Below are 15,061 nucleotides of genomic sequence, written 5' to 3' on the forward strand. Positions count from 1 at the left end.
CATCCTGCTCCCCTCGGAAACCCCACACTGCTGCGGAGGAGGAAGCACTGACCGGGAAGAGGAGCCTGCCCCGGGAAAGGAGCCCCTGCAGAGGGAAGAGGGTCGTGCACACACCCCCGGCCTGCTGCTGCCCAGGGATCCCCTCCTCTAATGAAGCAATCTCTGCCACCTTGTCGGGCTCCCGGTACGCTTGCCTCCTTGAACGGCGACAGGCAGATGAAACAGACGTGTCATTCCCGCGTGTGTTACCGAGGGGGTGCATCTCTGCTTCGTGGCCCTTGGTCTCAATGCTCAGAACCACTCACAAAGCAGGTGACTCCAGCATGTCCCAAAGGAGGATCTGGGGCGTGGAATGAGCATGTGACCGCCCCGGGCCAGACCCTCGCTCAGAGGCAAGGCAGGTGGCTGCCTTTAGCTACTGGCGAACTGTAAACCCTGAGATGCAGGAGAGCACGGGAGAGGGGACCCCGGAGGCTTGTCCAGGCAGCCACCTTCCTTTGGGAGCTGGGACTCCCACAATTAGCCAGTTCCCAGGGAGGCTTACAGACAACAGAGGACCCTGGGGTCAAGCGCCAGCTCCTCGGGTTTCTTGCTGTGTGACCTTGGGTGAGTAAGTCTGTTCCTGGGCTCAAAATCTATGCAAAATAGCAATGAAGCTAAACTCCTAGCGCGGTTAGGCAGACCTAAAGACACTTGAAAAGCATAAACTTGAGTGGTATGCCCAGCAGCGGTGGAGAGAGGAGGTCTGTCCAGGATCCCAGTGCTCCAGCCTTCTGGTTTAGAGCACCTTTGCACCCTAGTTCTGTCACCTCCCTGCTCGCACCAAGCTGGCCTTGACTTGATGGCAGGGTCCCATGAAGCACCAGCCAGCTCGTGCCCTGAGCTCCCAGCAGACCCCCGTGAGAGGGTGGCAAGGCATGGGCGTGGCCAGGCCAGGGCTGAGCAGGGCCACTCAGCTGCCTTGAGGCCTGAGCTTGAGAGGTCTGAAGGCTGGGCAGGCGAGAGGCCTCTCTGGCCAAGGGCTGAGCTGGGCAGTGCCCCCTGGAAGCTCCATTCACATCTGGGGCCACCGATCCTATCCCAGGCCAGGGACAGTTATGCATACATGGAGATCCTTTGGCCTGGGGGGTGCTGGCCAAGAGGTAGGATGTCGGAGGGAAGCAGGTATTCCCAGGCCAGGCTGACATCACAGGTGAGCAAACTGCCTTGGGCCAGCTAAGGGCCAAGACCAAGTCCAGTTTAGGGCAGGGTTTTCCACCCTTTTTCACACTGTGATACATGATCCTCATGGGACCTAGGTGGCCCCATCTGCTGTGGCTGGAGATGCCTGGCCCCAGGCCTGCACCCCGAGACAAGAGGACACCGTCCTGGGATGTCTGTAATCCGTTACCGGCACACCAGTAACAGGCATCACTACAGGGAGCTCTGGGTTGGCATCTAAAGCGAAGGTTTGGGAAGTCAGGCAGACCCAGGCTCACGGATGCCCGTGTAATCCTGAGCCCATGGTTCAGCCTCTCCGAGCCTATCCAGCACCCCCTAACATGGGGGGTGTGCTGGGGTTCACTCTCGTGGTGACAGTTTAGAGGAAGTGGGACTTAGCCCCGAATCTGGCACGCCGCGAGTAGCTAGCACGAGTCAGCGGACAGGAAGTATGAGTGGTGGGGGGATGGGGGGCAGGGAGGGAGGAGGAAGTCCAGTCTACCACGAGGCCGCAGCCCTCCCCGCAGAGAGGCCGGAAGCACAGGGGCCTTGGAGGGGCAGGCCTGGGGTGAGAAGGCCTGGGAAGACTTCAGAGACGGAGGAATGGGGTGAAGGAAGGGCAGCGAAGGGCCGGGAGGGAGATCAGGGGACTGGGCCGTGGATGAGGCTGGGTGACGGGTCAGGGCTGGACAGATATGCCGGGTCTGATCACAGAGGGTCACCGTGCCGGTTCAGGCTCTGGGTGACTCTGCTGAGGTCTGAGGAGCCGCTGAAGCTCTCTGAACGTGGCATTAACTTTGTGTGGAAGACCACTCTGGAAGCAGCAGAGAGGAGGAGCTGGGGCAGGGGAGGCGGAGACGGGGGAAGGCAAACGGCACAGGAGCGTCGGGAGGTCCTGGGAATCGGCCCAGGTCCTGGTCTGACCTGAGCGGATGCGGGGACGGCTCTCAGAGCCAGCGAACCTGGGAGGAACGGGAATGAAGGCGTAGGGAGCAAGTGGTGAGTTCCGGCTGGGAAAGGCTCGGGAGATGGGGTGGGGGCTGATCAGCAGGTGGAGGGCGTGAAAGCAGGGAGCTGAGCTAAGGAGGGCAAAGGACCACAGAACCCTGAGAGGACCCGGCCTCAAATGAGAGTCAGGGCTAACCCGTGTCCCTGCCTCTGGCCACGAGGAGGTCTGGGTCCACGGGGAGTCCTGCTCGGGGCAGGAGGTAGGGAATGTGGATGGGGTACAGGGAGCCTTTCGGAAAACTCCACTGGAGGCCAGAGAAAGGGGCCAGATGGCCTGAGAAGCAGAAAGCAGGAAGGAGCTTTGGACCCGGCTGGGGCAGAGCAGCAGAGTGACCCACAGGAGAGAGGCCATCAGGGAGCAGGAAGTGTGTGTGGGGCAGGGGAGGCGGGGGAGGGTGTCCCGCCCTCATCACCCATCAGTCGGTGCCTCAGAGGAGCTGGTGGCTGCTGCCTCCCAGAGTTCTTGTTCATTCTCGGGGCCTAGGTTACAGCGTCGCAGAGCCTCACTGTCCTGCATCAGCGTCTGAGGGACACGGGGCTCCCTTCTGCTGTCTGCTCTCCTTTCATTGTCCTGCTCACCCCCGCCCCTGGCCGAGGCCCAGACGCCCAGCTGTGGTGGGTCAGGCAGGTCCCAGGACCACAGGAAGCAGGCTGTGCTCTCATGGTGGAGGGCGTGAGGGCACACATGGTCCTCATGCGCCCCCTGGGAAACACGGGGGCCCCCACAGGCTAGAGCATGATGGTCTCGGCGTCCCGGTCCTGCTGAACATGGGCGCACGCCAGAATCCAGGCTGCCAAGCCGGGCACTGTGCTTCCTCTCTGGCATTGCCACTGCAGAACCACAAGTATCGGCACTCGGAGGGGAAGGGCTCGCCTGCCCACAGTGGGCCTGCAGACCTTTCTCCTCAACACCGACCCCACACACACCAGGAGGTCATGGGAACGGCTCCCCCACATTCCGCGTATTCCAGGGCAGGCCGGAAAGAGCTGCCTCCACCTCCCAGGTGGGGACGCCTCGGGACACCCCAGGCCCACCAGAGACGGTGGCTCTCTCCCTCCTTTCTGGTAGGCCCGGTCCAGCTCCGAGGTCATGGATGCCATCCCTCTTCCATCCCACAGAACCCGGGACAAGTCTCAGGCCTTTCTGCCAGGTTCCTCAGCATTCCTCTCTCACCAACCAAACATGTCCTGCATTTTAGTAGAACTCCCTAAAGCTGCACAAGCCTGCGGGGGAGGAACACGGCGGATCAGCCGCCTGCCTCCTCGGTCCTCTCTCCCAGAAACAAGCCAGTCTCTTTCTTGGCTCCCGCGGTGCATCTGGCCTCCTCTGAACACGTGGTGCCCGTGGTGCTCACCTTCCCAGAGCCAGCGTTTTCCACCAAAGTCGCTGCTCCCCCAAAGGGAATCCTCCTCCAGCTGCTAAGACAGCGGTGATTTCTCCAACGGCGAAGTCCGCCTGTCCTCACCCACATCCATTGCTTTCAGCCACCTCTCTCTCTCCAGTTCTTTTACCAACTTAAGAAAGAACAGCTGTCACACTTGCTTCAAATATGCTCTTAGAATCATAAGCCCTTCCAAGCATTTATTTGATTCTGTACCGAACACTGGAGCCGCGCTGGCCAGGATACGGGAGGGCGGAGACGGGCCCAGCTCAGGAGCAGTGACGCGTGCGCGGCCCTGTGCCGCTGAGCCCTCATTTCCAAAAGAGGCCAGAAATCTGGGTGCTGGGTGACATCACCTGAGGTTTAAACACTGACTATGAAATCTGACAACACTAAATGCTGTCGAGGTGAAGTTCCACACACCCGCCGCCCTGCACACGCCCGAGGGGCACGAGTGGCCCTCTGCTCCCGGGCGGAGGAGGGCTGCCCAGCCAGGGCCCCGCCGTGGCCTGCTGATCTCTCCTGGGCAGTGCGGGACCTCCCCGTCCCCAGCACTGGGTCATCGTTTCCTCTGCGGAAGTGCCGGTGTGGGCCCTGGTCTCTCACTGCCCAGCATGGCCGGGCCCGCTGAACAGCGTGTGACGCCCTGCCCCTGTGTCGGGAGGGCGCCGCGGACCGTGAAGTCAGGCGGAGCAGCGGCACCATTACCCGTTGGCAGAGTGCCTTGGGGGAGCCCCCAACCCTGTCAAGCACCGCTTGGCTTTGCGTTCAGCAGCAACACTTGGGAGTTCTTCTGCTCTGAGCTTGCCCCAGAGGCCTGAGACAAAGGCCTACAGCGAGCAGGGCACCCCCGCTGGCCTGTATCCGCGGGAAGGGGACCAGAGGCCAGCCACAGACGCTGAGCTGCCCCCACTTGCTCTGTAGGACAGACGTCTGGCTTGGCTTTGCCTCTGACTTGCTCTGTCACCATAAGCAAGTCTCTCGTCTTCTTTGAGCCTCCGTGTCCTCACCTGTAACATGGGTATAAAATTCCTGGCTCCTGAGGTCAAAATCAAAGAGAGACCTTAATATGAATGCGTGTATGAGCCGTGACAGGCTAGAAATGTTAGGACCTATTATCACACTCGTCAGCCCTTAACTTCCCCCAAGATCATTCTCACCTCTGCTATGACCCTGACACAACCACAGAATTTCCTGTCAGATCCCAAGGTCAAACTCAGGATGCCTCTCTGAACAGGACCAGGCAGGGATTCGAATGCTGAGCCCAGGCCCCTTGCCCTCCCCAGCCAGGCCCCAGCCACCTCCCCCACTTCATCTCCCCTCCACACAGCAGGGCTGCAGGCGGTGGGGCCAGGGAGGACAGGGCGAGCCACCCTGGGCCCCGGCACGCCTGAGCGAGGGTGCCTGGTACCAGCAGGCTGGGTAAGTCCACAAGCCAGAGGCCGGCCCTCAGGCCAGCTCCGGGGGCTGACCTGGCCACGACTGGCGCCTGGGAACGGTACATTCCAGCGAACGCTAGGGCAGCCCCGAGGCTGCACAGCAAAGGGCACGGGATCAGGGTCAGGACACCTGCGCCTGTGTCTCCAGTCAGTCACCCCCCTGCCAGGAGTCCTTTTCTGGGCCTGTTTCCCCATCTGTAAAAAGAAGAATCAGACTAGAACATAATCCCTTAAGTGTTTTAAAAGTGAGGAAGCCTGGGGAGGGAGATTCTGCTGCCATGGTGACCAGAGGACGTTCCTGGCGTTCAGTGCCGAGAGACCAGAGCTTCTGAGTGCCCTGCACTGGACAGGACGGTCCCTCCCGACAAAGAATCACATGGAAATAATTGCCGGAAGTGCCCCCAGAGAGAAACCCTTGAGGGTGATCTCACAGGTCCCTTCTGGGTCTGGGATTCTGAAAAAATCCACCTAAACTCATGATCAAACAGTCTAAAAAGAAAATCTTACCTTGAAGTGACAGCTTAGAGCTTTGCTGCCTCGGAGATGTGGGGCTGCTGCTGCTGAGATAAGCAGCCGGCCCCGGAGAAGTCTGGAAGTTTCCTCCTGGCTCCAGCGCTCTGCGGCTCTCTGCAGTGGGAGATAATGATGATGGTTTACACATAAGGAGCAGGCTTTCCAGTTTCAAAAGCCTGCTAAACATGCTAGTTACCACTTTTGATCACTGTGCCAAACCTGGGAGGTCGCAGATGAGGAAATCACGGCTCAGAAAGGCTTAGGGACGTGTTCACAGTCACACAGCTGGCGAGGGATGGACTTGGGATCTGAGCCCAGTGGCCCCTGTCTCCCTGCCTTGGCTTCCTTGGTGGGACCCCCGCCCCACCCCACACTCTTCCCCTAAAAGAGGCAGTGCTGACTCACATGCCTTCCCAGGACAAGAGAAGCATCTTGAGATGGAAATGCAGCCCAGAAACATCAGACATGCTCCCACCTCTCCCTGCCACACACTCTCAAACTCACATTTATACACACACGTCCAGGGGAGAAACCTACCAATTTTACCATCTATTTCAAAAATCAGCTTTGAAATTAAAATTTAAAAAAGAGACCAAAAGCCAGCTTCTGGGAGCTGGTCAAAAGGTGGAAGGAACCCCCTCCTTTATAGAAGCTCTGGCCAGGTGGGGCTTGGGAAGCTGAGCCACCTACAGCAGAGGCAGCCTGAAAGGTCTGAGATCGTAGCCAAGGGCCCCACAATCACAGGGGACGCACGTGGCGCCCTCCATGCCCCCACCAGGCTCCTCACCCCCCACGCAGGGTCTGAACACGCAGACGTGTGATGACAAGTCTGCCCCTGTGCTTACCTGTCACTCTGTCTCAGAGGCGTGTGAGTGACAGGAGGAGTCTGCACTTTTCAACTCAACTATATTTGATTTATAATGTTGTGTTAATTACTGCTGACAGCAAAGTGATTCGGTCACATGTATATATACATTTTTATATATTCTTTTCCATTGTGGTTTATCACAGGATATTGAGTATAGTTCCCTGTGCTATATAGTAGGGCCTTGTTGTTCATCCATCCGATATATTAAAGCTTCTATCTGCTAACCCCGACCATCCGCTCTGTCCTTCCATCGATCCCCTCCCACCCCGTGGCAACCACCTGTCTGTCCTCTCCGTCCGTCTGTCTCTCTGTTTCATGGATGGGTTCCTTTGTGCGGTACTTTAGATTCCACATGTAAGTGATATCAGGTGTCATTTGTCTTTCTGACTCACTTCACTTGGCATGATAATCTCTAGTTGCATCCACGTTGCTGCAAATGACATTGTTTCCTTTTTTACGGCTGAGTGGTACTCACTGTATATATGCGTACCACATTCTTCTCTATCCGTTCATTACTCACTGTATATATATGTCCCACATCCTTCTCCATTCATCTGTCAGCGGACATTTGGGTAGCTCCGTGTCTTGGCTATTGTGAAGAGTGCTGCTTTGATCATAGGGGTGCACGTATCTTTTTGAATTGTACTTTTGTCTGGGTATCAGGACAGGAGAGGGATTGCTGGATCATGTGGTAATTCTGTTTTTAGTTTTCTGAGGAGCCTCCATACTGTTCTCCACAGCGGCTGCACCCACTCACATTCCCACCAACAGTGTAGGAGGGTTCCCTTTTCAAAGAGTCTGCATTCTTAACCACAGGCCTGCTAAGCTGAGGACCAGAAGTCATCCTGTTGCTTAAGATCCTTCGAGGCCTTGCTGCCCAAAGGCCAGTCCTGGACCAGCAGCATCAGGCATCCCTGGGAGCTACTGAGATTCACGCCGCCCAGACCTACCGAGCCGTCTGCACTTTAACAAGCCCCGGGGGTGGTTTGTATGCACATTATATAAGGAGTGAGGAGCAATGCTGGCCCCTCACTTACTACACTCCAGCCACACCGGCCTCCTTTTGGTTCCTAAAACGTGCCAAAGTCTCTGCCATTTCAGGTCCTGCCACCTTGCTGTTCCCTTTCCCAGGGATGCGCTCCCCCAAGGGCTTCACTTGACTGGTCTTTCCACCATTAAGGTCTCAGACTAAATATCGCCATAAATAACCTAACCACTAAACAACCTGATCTGAAGCAGGCCCTCTGGCTGGTAGCACCAGAGCCTTGTGTTGCCTTTAGGAACACTTCTCACCCCTCTGCTTGTACCTGTGGCCTGCGGTTCATCACACTGCTGCACCCTCCCCGGGGTGCACGCCCCAAGAAGACAAGCATCCTTATACATCAGGACATCCTCATGTCCTGGTCTCACTAGAGCGGAAGCCCCCTGAGGACACGGCTGTCACCAGTCCTGCCTCCCCCATCCTTATGCAGCCAGGCCCCGGCATCCAGGGCAGCACGCGGTACGCAGCAGGCACGGAACCACTGGCCAAATCGATTCTGAGTGAGTGGATGCAGGACAGACACACTTGTGAGATGTGATACAAACAGCGTCATCTCTCAGTTACCCAGGCTTACATTAACTGTACTCAAATTAACCCCTGGGCTCATTCGCAGATGGAAAGCTGAGGTCAAGAAAAAGGCGAGGACTTGCCCAAGGTCACCCGGTGAGTCCAGAGCAGGATGCAGCCCTTTGACCTTTCAGGCCTCCAGGTTGCAAGCCATGCTCAGACCCTTGCTGCTCCACTTGTGCGGCCTGACAGAGCCGGATGTTTGCAGGGGCCACTGACCTACATTGTGAACAATTGCATCATGCAGAGGGACTCTCAGGCCAGCTGCTCTCCTTTCACTGCACAGATGGGGGAGGCTTTCCCGGGCCGCGTCTGCCTGCCTCCTGCTGAGCAGCGGCCGGACCAAGAGTCAGGTGTGAGCGCGTGCAGCCTCCGGCCATCACAGACAGGCGTGGCCGCTCTGCTGGGCACTGCGCCCCGTCAGGCAGAAAGAGCACTTTATCAGCTTGATTTCTCGCAGCACCAGAGCGCAGCCTTCCCAGGGCTCCGGGGGCTTCAGGGAGGCCCCTGTTGAAAGGTGAGCAATTAAGCCATCTCTCCCTGAGCAGCTTTAGACCCACTGTCTCCTTGGAATCTGAGGCGGGGCCGGTCAGGGGGCGCACACAGAGAGGAAAGCACAAACACTGGTTTGGGAGTCAGACAAACCTGGGTTTGAATCTCAGCTCTGACACTTAACAGCTGGAGATTTAGGGCAAGTTTCGTAACCTCCTGGTGCCCGTTTCCTCGTGTAAAACGATTAACACCTTGTGAGGTTCTTGTGCACCTTCAGCAACACGTATAGAGCTCACAGGTTCACAACTGGCACACCTGTCACTCATGACAAGGCAGCTCCTGGTGGCAGGGCGGCTATTACTGGCTGAGGCCAGCCCATTCCGCTCTGAGGTCATCTCTCATGAAACTGTCCTGGTCTTACTAGAGTGGAAGCCCCCTGAGGACACGGCTGTCATCAGTCCTGCCTTCCCCATGCCCAGAAAGCTACTGGAAGATGGCAGTGTAGTACTTAACAGTTATGCAACAAATGAATAAATGATTACTTAGGAAATTGCCCAGGTGAACAACAAGGAAGGAAGGAAAATGAAATGAGAGGAAAAAGCTAGCTGAAAGTTCCTGTAGGCCAGTCATCTGGGGAAAGGGAAACAGTCTTAGGCCAGTGGAAATAATACATCCACAACTGTACAGAGAAGTGGGCCTGAAATCCTGGCTCAGGCCCTGACATCAACTCCCAGGGGTCAATGCCCTGTGCTCCCTGACGCTGGCCTGCATGGCCAGCCCACTAGAAGCAGGGGGAGTGCCCTCTGACCCCTCCTTCCCCAGTATCCCCCCATATCCCCCCAACTCTGCTTCACCCACTGCGGGGTAGAGGGGGAGCTCCTCCAATGTGCCTGAAGTCTGGCCTCATTTAAGGCCAGGTGAGTGCCTTCTCGAATAGCACAGGAAGCTGCTGACAGCTCACCACTTGTGGCCCCGCGGAGCCTCACCAGTAGCTCTGTCCGCCCAGCAGAGGGTGGGCCTCAGCTGCAGGGCGGAACCCCCCCACGCGGGTCTCTGGTGCCCTCTAGTGGCGGTTCGGTGCACGCCAAGGACCCCAACTAAGCACTGGGGCAGCGGCCCAGGTCCCCTGCTCTCCCGTCCCTGGTCAGGAATGTGTGTGACTGCTCAGAGCGCTCTGAACTCCAGCCCCAGGCACTGTCGGGATGGATCGTAACAGAGAAGGCACGGCTCTTATAGTTTGCTTCGAGACTCAATGCAGGGCTCATCTGACTTTGTATTCAGACTCCCTGCCCTCCAGCCCCGTGAGTACATAAACTTCATCGCTCATGAAACCCCCCAGATCACTGATCTGTGACCAGTGTGCAGACATGGGGCTGTTGTGAGAGACACTGGTGACCAGCAGATACATTACTTCTGCGTCAGTGCCTGCATGCTGGGAGATGGAGTAGAACCATGTCTACCAACCATGACCCTCAGACTCTAGGCAGACCCTTGTTTCTTCGCTTCCTTCACACCTCTGCAGGTAAGGCTGTGCCTGAGGTTAATGGGGTGGATGGGGGACTAAAAGACCAGATACAAGAATTTGGATTTCAGGATTCGAAGAGGGCAGAGCAGGCCAAGATGGAGGGCATGAGGAGAAGGTTACTAACAAGGCAAAGGGTAATGAGGCTGGAATGTCAGCTGCCAAAGGGGAAAGAGCTAGCTGCAGTTCCATGAAAACAACCTATGGGCTCTTTTTAAAAGACATTTATTTGGCTGGACTGGGTCTCAGTTGGCGGCAGGCAAGATCTTTGATCTTCACTGTGGCATGTGAACTCTTAGTTGTGGCAGGTGGGATCTAGTTCCCTGACCAGGGGTCGAACCCAGGTGCCCTGCATTGGGAGCATGGAGCCTTCACCACTAGGGAAGTCTCCACCTAGGGGGTCCTAACCATAAGGAACATGTGAATCACCAGTGGAAGGCAGCTACTTAGAAAACCACGGGGATCTGGAGCAAGGTACTTAGTACCACCTGAAGTGCCGAGCTCAGCTCTAGGTTTGCCGATCAAAAGTAAACTCAAGCAGTTTAGGAGAACCGGGCCAAGTCGTGGGGAGAGGCGACATATGCTTCACTTTAGATCTTGCCCTTCTGAGGAAGAGCATGCAGACACAGGAGAGAGTTTGATATCAGTGGTGGGAGGTATAGGAGAAGGTTCTGGTTCAATTAAAACAGAAAAGAAAAAAAACCTGTGCAGCCGTCTCACCAAGAGTGGGAGGAAGGGGCTCTGTCCATGGCGGTATATAAGCCAAGCAGTCTTTGTCAGCTTCCCATGAATGGACTGTTCATTACATTGAACAATGGAGTATGACAGAATCAGTCCTTTCTACCCAGAACCTAAGAGTTCATCATAAATGATCACCTTTCACTGTAGAACAACAGACACAACCATCATTAACGGGCTTGCTGTTCACGCAAGGCTGTGATGGGCCTGTGCCACTCACTGCATTCTGAGGTCTGCTTACTTGTCAGACACTGGAGAAACCAACTTGTGCCACTAGGTCACTCTGACCTTGGGGCCAAGTCCTTTCCCAGTCTCCTCAATTAAACACTGAAAGGACACCAAGAAGCCTCTGCCACTCTTGGAATCTGGGTCGGTAGCAGTGGAGAGGAAATCTCTAGACCTAGCCTCTCTGACTGTGATCCTGGGACCACCTCACCCTGGGGTGTCTCCCCACGGCCACCACTGCAGAGGCTAAGCTGAGGCTTTCTGTGGCTTGGGACAATGAAAGGGGAATCATCCTGAGAGCATGCCACTGGATGATCTAGTTACAAAATGGCCTGAGGCCACTGGCCCCATGCCTCCCAGCTCTTCCTGCATCCATGTGAGAGCATCATCTTTCCCTGGGTACCCAATGGCATGCCTTGAAGGTCAAACCTAGTGAGCAGGGCTAAGAGAAATAGGGTTTCCAGCCTCCACCTGACCAAGACCTTTCCCATCCCTGGATCCCACCAACATGCCCCTTCTTCCTTGTGACTGACCCTGGGGGTTGCCTACTTTTCACCCTCAGAAGTGGGGCTTTATTATGGGCCTTAAAAGGCAACATCCAGAACACAGTTCTTTGATGAGATACCCTCAGTGGGATCTGTGCTACAAACAAATTTACAAGGAAATCTTCAGCATAGTAAATTTGTTATTGGTAGTGTATAGATGTACCAATTTTGAACTATTTTGTGTCTGTTATAGAATTGAGGAAATGGGTGACTATCTTGATGTTGCTAGAAACCAGGGATCTCACTGTGGGAGAATAAAAATGCAAATATGGAATGGGGGAGAGTAAGCAAGAAGCAGTGGTATTTGGTTTTATTTATACCTATAGATAGATGATGAAGAGATAGCTAGAGTGATGGTGGGTGGATGGATGGATAGACAGATAGAAAGACAGATAAAAGGGTGTAGAAGTAATGATAGCCCAGGAACAGTGAGCACATCAAGTACCCAGATATGTTTCTAAATACTATTCTCTGCTAAAAAGAACCAGAACTCCACAGGAAAATGGCTGATTCCAAGACTACAGCAAGGAGAATATAAGGAGAGCCTGGAACATCTTGTGCCTAGAAGTAGGAAAGTGCGCCCAAAAAACTATGAGGACATGTTGAAAAACCACAGGAGGCAGCATGAAGGGATTTCCTACTGGCCAAATCTGGAAAATTTCAAACAAAATGAATAATAGTAATGGATTATAAGACACTGAATCTAAAAGGATCCCGTAAGTCTACACAGATATACATGAATGAGTGGCAGGAAAGGAAATATCTTATTAACAGTATATTGCCAAGTACTTAAATGGAATGATAGAAAATTACCATTTTGCAGCCACCAAAGTAATATGACTCAAAATAGGAATTATCAATGCAAGCTGCAACCACTGAGTTAATGTTTGTGGGGGAACAGGATACTCACACAGTCTCAAAGTATCTCCCACAGATTATTTATTAATTACAAGAGGGAAATAGGTACCTCTGAAGTGTAGAGATCTGGTAGACATCATCTCAACCAAATGATCACAAACATCACCAATAATGGGACAAAGTGTCATAAAGTGACCGTGATCTGAAACACTGAGGAGATGAGAACATCACTTACCCAGAATTCCTCCCAAGTATGTATAATTAGAATTTGGTCATGAAAGCCCATTCAGACAAATCCAAATGGGAGGACATTCTACAAAATAACCTGGAATCTTCAGAAATGCCAATGACATGAAAGACTGACATGGGCTGAGGTCTTTTTTTTTTTTTTTTTTTTTGAGGCCTTTTTTATATTGAAGTTTATTTACAGTGCTGGGCCAGTCTCTGTTGTAGAGTGAAGTGACTCAGTTATATGCATACTTTTTTTATATTCCGTTATGGTTTATCCTAGGAGATTGGAATATAGTTCTCTGTGCTATACAATAGGACCTTGTTGTTTATCCATTCTAAACTTAATAGTTTGCACCTCCCAGCCCTAAACCCCCTGTCCATCCCTCTCCCCCTCACCCTCCTCCTTGGCAACCGTAAGGCTGGTCTCTGTCTGTTTTGTAGATACATTCATTTGTGCCATATTTTAAGATCCCACATGTAAGTGCTATCACTTGGTATTTGTCTCTCTCTGACTTCTTTCACCAAGAATGACATCTCTCGTTGCACCCGTGTTGCTACAGATGGCATTATTTCCTTCTTTTTTATGAGTACTGTCCCACTGTATACGTGTATCTTCGTTATCCGGTCACCCAGCACTGGACATGTCTTGGCTATTGTCAATAGTGCTGCTGTGAATATGAGTACATGTATCTTTTTTAATTATAGTTTTGTCCAGGTGCATGCTCAGGGGTGGGGTTGCTGGATCAGAGAGTAATTCTATTTTTAATTTTCTGAGGAACCACCATACCGTTCTCCATAGTGGCTGCACCAACTCACATTGCCACCAACAGTGTAGGAGGGTTCCCATTTCTCTGCACTCTCTCCAGCATTTGTTATTGGTAGACTTTTTAATGATGGTCATACTGATCAGTATAAGGTGGCACCACATTGTAGTTCTGATTTGCATTTCTCTAATAATCAGTGGTGTTGAGCATCTTTTCATATGCCTGTTGGCCCTCTCTATGCCTTCTTTGGAGAGATGTCTCTTAAAGTCTTCCACCCATTTTTTGATTCAGTTTGGAGGTTTTTCATTGTTGTTTTTGAGTTGTATGTGTGAGCTGTTAATATATTTTGGATATTAAGCCCTTGTTGGTAGCCTCATTTGCAGATATTTTTGTCCATTCCACAGACTGTTTGGGGGTTTTTGTTGTTGCTTCTTTGGGTTTTGGCCTGCACCACATAGCATGCAGGATCTTAACCAAGGATCAGACCTTTGCACCCTGCAGTGGGACTGGAGTCTTAACCACTGGATCTCCACAGAAGTTCCTGGCTTTTTTTTTTAAAAATAGCTTCTTTGGCTGTGCAAGTTTTTAAGCTTAACTAGGTCCTATTTTTTATTTTTGTTTTCATTTCTACTGCCTTGAGAGACTAAGAAAACATTGATGTGATTTATGTCAGAGAATGATTTGCCTATGCTCTCTTCAAGGAGTTTTACGGTGTCATATCTTATGTTTAAATCTTAAGCCATTTCGGTTTTTTTGTGTGCATGGTGTGAGGGTGTGTTCTAACTTGATCATTTTACATACAGCTAACCTTCCCAGCACCACTGCTGAATAGACTGTCTTTCCCTATTTTATATTTTTGCCTCCTTTGTCAAAGATTAATTGATTGTAGTTGTATGTGGGCTTATTTTTAGGCTTCCTGAGGTCTTGAGGTTGAAGGAGAAAGGGCTGGTTCCAAGGCTGACTACAGACACAATAAGTAAAGGTAACACATGGTCCTTGACTGGGTCCTTAAAGGACATTACTGGACCAATCAGCAAAATTTAAAAATAGGTAGTGTATTAGATAATATACTGTATCAATATTAGATTTCCTGAATTTGGTAGGCATCTGTGGTTATATAAGAGAATCTTTTTGTTCTTAGGAAATACATGCTATTTAGGGATGAAGAAGGGCCATGATGTCTGAAGCTTAACTCTCAAATGGCTCACTAAAAATATATGCAGAGTTTATATTTTTTCATTCTCTGGTTGTATTTTTCTCCTCTTACCACCATCTGGCTGATTCTCCCAGGAGTTTCTCGGTTCACTCTCCTCAGAGAAGGACGCCTGGGTTGAATCCTCTCTACCACCCTCTGAGGCAGAGCACTTTGCACTAGAAAGTGCACAGGTCTCTGACAAGCCTCTGGATTGGCTGCCTGAGTTCAGGGGCCCACTCCCTATAAAATCAGCCCTGGCCCACAGCACGCCGTGTGGTACATAACGTGGCTGCTACCACCGCTTCCTCCGTGGAGGTGGTGGGCAAGAGGATCTCCTTAACAGGGCTTGGCAGGCCCCATGCTTGGTCTAGCCACTTTTTACTCTATTTCCAATGACCCAAGTTAATTCCAGAGAAACCTGAAGCCTCCTGACCTGACTCTGTGCCTCATTCTTGCTTTCACTCTTTTAACA

The 15,061-nt window shown here is 52.7% G+C and overlaps 2 protein-coding genes across 13 annotated transcripts in view; one reads left to right on the forward strand and one right to left on the reverse strand.

Moving 5' to 3' along the window:
- GABBR2 (gamma-aminobutyric acid type B receptor subunit 2) overlaps positions 1–15,061 on the forward strand; it is a 356,730-nt gene that overhangs the window by 327,584 nt on the left and 14,085 nt on the right. The window lies entirely within an intron of this gene.
- LOC122452806 overlaps positions 1–15,061 on the reverse strand; it is a 51,914-nt gene that overhangs the window by 1,956 nt on the left and 34,897 nt on the right. For 5 of the 12 annotated variants that reach the window (XM_043486448.1, XM_043486449.1, XM_043486450.1 and 2 more), the window contains 2 exons: positions 5,537–5,656; positions 3,752–4,629 (listed from right to left, as the gene is read on the reverse strand). In XM_043486448.1, coding sequence (XP_043342383.1) covers positions 4,421–4,629; positions 5,537–5,656 — 329 coding nt within the window. In that variant the 3' untranslated portion in view covers positions 3,752–4,420. Of the gene's footprint in view, positions 1–3,751; positions 5,225–5,536; positions 5,657–15,061 lie in introns of those variants that run through there. The other 7 variants (XM_043486455.1, XM_043486453.1, XM_043486451.1 and 4 more) reach the window with 5 other exon arrangements.

This window comes from Cervus canadensis, chromosome 14 (assembly GCF_019320065.1).
Source record: "Cervus canadensis isolate Bull #8, Minnesota chromosome 14, ASM1932006v1, whole genome shotgun sequence".
NCBI lineage: Eukaryota > Metazoa > Chordata > Mammalia > Artiodactyla > Cervidae > Cervus > Cervus canadensis.